Source organism: Drosophila innubila (genome assembly GCF_004354385.1).
Source record: "Drosophila innubila isolate TH190305 chromosome 2L unlocalized genomic scaffold, UK_Dinn_1.0 4_B_2L, whole genome shotgun sequence".
In the NCBI taxonomy this organism is placed as follows: Eukaryota; Metazoa; Arthropoda; class Insecta; order Diptera; family Drosophilidae; genus Drosophila; species Drosophila innubila.
The window spans coordinates 1,089,968-1,095,228 of NW_022995372.1; the positions used below are offsets into that span (position 1 = coordinate 1,089,968).

Sequence of the window (5,261 nt, forward strand, 5' to 3'; positions counted from 1 at the left end):
GCTTAAGCAAAATGTTTATATATAATACTATTTTTTGATTCCATTTACTTCCATAGTTGTTGTTGTAGTTGTTGTTGATGCTGTTGTTGTTGTTGCTGCTGCTGCTTATCCTTATCAATCTCTATTAAACTGCGCTTCTGATCACGTTTTAAGCCATGAGCAACATTTTTGTTGCAGCTTTTGGCCAACGCAACTAGTTTTCTGGCTGGGCAAAAAGCCATGACAAATGGCCAACATAGTGCATATTTATGATGGCACACACACACACGCACACACACACTCATACACTCTCAAGACCAGTTGTTGTTGTTGCTGTTGCTGCACTTGTTATTGGGATAAAATGCCACGAGAAAGTTTATACGCACGTAGTCAATTACTCACACCACGCACACACACACACACACACACACACACACACACACACATACAGACACACCTCTCTCTCGCACACACACTCACACCACACATACACTGAAAAAACAGATTAACTTCTAAAATCAAAAGCATTTATCATTCATACATATTTGGCTTTTAAAATAAAACCATCTTAAGACCAAATATTATTACCAAATATTTAAAAAAAAAAAAATCTAAAAAATAGCAGTTTTTAATATATAACAAGTGGGAATGACTACAGTCGGTATTCCGACCATAGAATACCCGTTACTTATTTTAATATATATTAAAGTACTCTATAGAAATTACTACCTAATTAAAACTACTGCATACTTTTAGGAGCTTGCGTTTCCTTAATTTCCTTAATTTTTAATGACTTTGGTTAGCTATTACTGCCGTTCTACTTGTACAATCTTGATAAAATGAATAGATAATATTAATAGATAACGTTAATAACCATAAAAAAATTATTATCTTAAAAATTATGGGTGTGGTTCGATAAAACTTAAATTGCTACTACAGTTTGAAAACTAATGCGGGTTCGAATCCCAATCATGGCAAGGAAAACGTATTATGCAAATTATCATAAAATTACCGAAGCCAGAAAAATTTATTTATACCTCAAAATAGAGCCAAAATTAATATAATAGCTTGCTTCTTTTTAATTGTTTACCTAGACGTATATTTGTGGTCTTCAAAAATTTGATTTAGGTTTAAAATATTATTAAAATCAATTATTGTAGAACTGTTTAAAATTTTTAGTTCGACGATTTTAGAACTTTTTTTATCAGTGTACACACACACACACGTACACACACACCAACATGTAGCTTGCATTGTCATATGCCAAATTGTGTTGAGAAAATACTCTAAAATCGATTTTTGAATACAATTCTTAACGAATATTTCCGTCTGTCTCTCTCTCTCTCTATTAAGGGTGAAGTGAACATGGTGAACTCCCCCTTTTGAATGTAATTTGAACAACAACAGCATAAATATAGAATGTGCAATAAAATTGAAAGTAATTTCCATGCAAAAACAACAACAATTGCCCATTTTGTGTGAATCTTTAAATCTACGACAATTACATCTGGTATTTATCTGACAACATGGTCAGACTGCCAGACATGGCCAGAGTCTTGAGTTACTGTTAATTAGAAAATTGTTTTAGTCAATGCTCCGCCCCCAAAATCGATTGCCATAAGCGTCAAATAAAAAAGGAAACAGTAAAAGAGAAAGAGACGATATTGCAACGTAAGTTAGTTAAACATTAAAGACTTTTAGCATAGCAAGTTTGAAATTTAAAACAATAATATTACTTAGTAATATTCATTCTAATTTTGCGGGCACTTTCAATTGCACTGCTTGCAAAACGCTTAACTTCTTGTTAAACTGCTTATGTAACTGCTTAAGCACTGCTTAGCTCACGAAATGTTCACTGCTTGTACAACTGCTTACAGTGTAACCCAGCAAACCAAAAGTTCGTCAACAATAAAAAGAATTTCAAAACTGAAAACAATAAGCAAATAAATAATTAATCACTCGATTTGTGACAGCAAATGCCTACACTTACACATAATCTTGTGTTTAGTATTTAATAGGTTTATTTTTTTTCAAAAACATTGAAATCACCGTCTCAGGAGGAGTCTTCGCTGTCGGAGGAAACAAGCATATGCATAAATGATAATACCACCAGCATGGCATAACTCTTGAGAACTGTTGAAAGACTTGGAAAAATCAAAAATATATATTTGAAAATATTTGTGCACTTACCTATAGTGCCAACCAAAAGACCCGCGAATACCGCCTCCGAAATAATTTTTTTGTCCCAAAAGCAGATAATATAATAGCTGGATAAGAAGATTGTCGTGACGGTGCCCCACATAAGATAGGTAAAAATAATGCCAGTTGATTCCTGGATTGAATATCTTTTGAATCACGCACACACTCACACACACACACACACACAGGCAGAGAGAGAAAGAGACAGAGAGACTCACATGTTCCTGCAGCGTGGAATATAACATTAATATGGTCATGACAAAGGAAGTACCCAAAGCGATTATAATCATGGATTCCATTATTTTGCCAAAGCCTAAGACAAAGTGGAAATAATCAGATTAAATAAATCGAAATTTAACAATTGGAGTTCTAACGTCATACCAAATTCATCGATCATATAATATAAACCATAACCATACATACAAATCTCAGTGTATGCAATTACACGGCAGCCAAATCGCAGTGAAAATATGAATAGAAAATTTTGTAGATAAAACATCGTGAGATGGACGAAGCAACAAAATCCAAGCCGACTTGATATAATTATTATCAGACCCTGTACCCAAAGTGTACGAGTGCAAAATAAGTTCTAGAGACGATTTATGGTATTTATCTGCGATAATGTATTAAATGAATATCTCAAGTTAATTTTAGTTTTTAAAATTGCACACTCTTTGAATTAACATAACTATTAATCAGGGATTAAATTTTGTCAAAAACTTAAATTTATTTCAAGTTCGATTTTTGAGACTAGGAAAATAACTCTGAAAAATGAAATCTGCTATTTTAAATCTCTATGGATTTGTTCAATACACTAAAAGTAAATGCATCATTTGCATTACAGGTAACTAATCTAATATATATAAATTCGACACACCGTAATGCACTATAAAAGGAATTTGATTTTCTTGAGAGTAGTTAGTTGGTTGTGAATTTCTCTGATCAGATGAGAATGTCTCAAAAGTGGCTAATATTATTGCTAGTTCAACTTTCAGTCATCTTAATGCAATCGTGGCAGATAAATGCCGCTTGTCACAGGCATAATCGGTAAAAATTCATCAAATATTATGTACTAAGTTATTATTCATTATTATATTTAAACTCAATATTGCCAAATTTTTGCAGGCAACATTTAAATGCGAGAATGAATTCTTTGCCCCTGCCTTCCATTGATATTTCTGGGTAAATATTAATTACTTAATATTTTTATTTGGAAATCGTCATAAATATTTTCGATTTTTTTATATTTGCAGACATGCAAGAGAATCTATGATAAAAATTTGGAAGAATGCTAGTCATAAATTGGCGAAAATTTAACAATAATAATAATTAAAAAATATTAGTAAATTGATAATTATCAAATCCAATCCAAAAAAACAAAACTTGTATAAATTTTACAAAATTAATCTGACGTTGTTTAAGTTAGCTGATTAATGTATGATGTAAGCAAAATATTTTTTTTAATAAATTGATAAATGTGATAGAAATTCGTTGAATAATACAGTGAAGCACATTAACCATTTATATATGTTATAATACTTAAATGCAACAGATTTAATATGTGACTAATTTGATTATTTATTTAATAGTCCGCAAAGAATGTCAATAAAATGTCTCAGAACCAAAAAATAAATAGACAGCAACAAAATAATATCTGTATGCAATAAATATATACATTTTATTATTATAATCATCTCAAAATATTACACAGAATTAATTATATAAAATTAATTCTAATGAAATGTATACATCAAGTCATCAGTGAATAAATTTAAGTTCATGTATAGCATTATTATAGATATGTAACTAATCTGATTATACATAAATCAATAAAGCAAAAAACATTGAGATTAAGACGATAAATATAATGACAGAAATCATCGATTTATATTAAATTGTATTTATTTTTCATTTCATTTTTGTTTTCGAAATCTGTGCTTGTATGCAATATTATTGTTTTGATTTTGTAGAACGCAATGTGATGTCTCCCAGAAAAGACTTTTTTATTTTTAACACAAAATATTCAGTAAGACAGAATATTGATGTATGCTGAAAATTCATCACAATCGAATTGTGAACCTGAAAGATATCCAAGAAAATATATTATTTAGAAAGAAGAAGAGAATTCTGAAGATACACTGTAGAAAACTGACGAAATTTTCAACATTCGATCGGGATAATGAGATCTACGAGGAAAACTGCGCCAAAAAAATTACTGGTGCCTGGTGGTACAGTACCTGTGATGGAAGGTTGGAATGAATTTGAACTGGACTAAAGTGCGTTGCTTAAAAACTTTAATTCTTACAGCAAGTTGACTGGTAGATATAATGACAACATGAATGGCAAAGGCATCAATTGGTTACGATTACTCCCTTAAACGAGCAATAATGATGATTCGATATATTCGATATCATTCATCATTTAAACTTAATCTCTTGTAATATCCTTAATATATACTCGAAAATTTGTAACAAATTTAAAAAATGTTAATAAAAGCAAATGACATTCTTGCTATTAATCTTCCTTTAATTGTCTTCATATTTCTTTGCTTTGTTCTTTTTATAAATGAAAAAGCTATTATGACTGCTTTGTTTTTACTCAACTCGATGGTATTTAGTCAGCTGTGTTCCGTTGAAGTTTTAACTAGATGCATGTATTAAAGTTGAACAATGATTTTCTGATATTTTCTATAGTTTACTACCGTGGCTAAAACTGATAACTCTTTTTTACGATCCCTGGAAAATAAAAGTAAAAATGTTTTAGTACAGACACAATAACAACATCAGATCGAACTTAAATATTTAATATTATATTTGTTTTAATTTTATAAAGCCCAAAGAATGTAGTTTATTATTCTGGATAGAAAAATAAAATGTTTAATACATTATCGAATATATATATATCTATATTTAGCTAGAGATACAGATATAGGCGTTATATTAGCTGTTTACACTTTAACAATTATTTTATCTTTTACTCCTGCTATTGTTGGACCTGTTAGCACTAAATGGCTTAAAAGCAAAGTTGTTCTATGAATAACAATATTATTCTATGTGAACCAAAGGAAAACAAACCTGATGATA

The 5,261-nt window shown here is 30.2% G+C and overlaps 1 protein-coding gene and 1 long non-coding RNA gene across 2 annotated transcripts; one reads left to right on the top strand and one right to left on the bottom strand.

The window, feature by feature from the left end:
- Positions 1-1,982: 1,982 nt before the first annotated feature.
- On the bottom strand, positions 1,983-2,678 carry LOC117781345. Its single transcript, XM_034618088.1, has 4 exons — positions 2,560-2,678; positions 2,397-2,491; positions 2,170-2,311; positions 1,983-2,112 (listed from the first exon to the last, which is right to left on the bottom strand). Exons 1-4 carry the CDS (start codon positions 2,675-2,677, stop codon positions 2,033-2,035), a joined length of 435 nt encoding a protein of 144 aa, XP_034473979.1. The 5' UTR covers position 2,678; the 3' UTR covers positions 1,983-2,032.
- Positions 2,679-3,108: 430 nt separating this feature from the next.
- On the top strand, positions 3,109-3,496 carry LOC117781915. Its single transcript, XR_004617212.1, has 3 exons — positions 3,109-3,225; positions 3,304-3,360; positions 3,432-3,496. It is a non-coding gene; the product is annotated as an uncharacterized LOC117781915 (long non-coding RNA).
- Positions 3,497-5,261: the final 1,765 nt, after the last annotated feature.

Excerpts from the sequence above, each read along its gene's own strand:
- LOC117781345 (XM_034618088.1), bottom strand. The coding sequence starts at position 2,677 with ATGTTTTATCTACAAAATTTTCTATTCATATTTTCACTGCGATTTGGC. Across the intron at positions 2,492-2,559 it reads TTATATGATCGATGAATTTG|GCTTTGGCAAAATAATGGAA; the intron begins GTATGACGTTAG and ends ACTTTGTCTTAG. Across the intron at positions 2,312-2,396 it reads ATTCCACGCTGCAGGAACAT|GAATCAACTGGCATTATTTT; the intron begins GTGAGTCTCTCT and ends TATTCAATCCAG.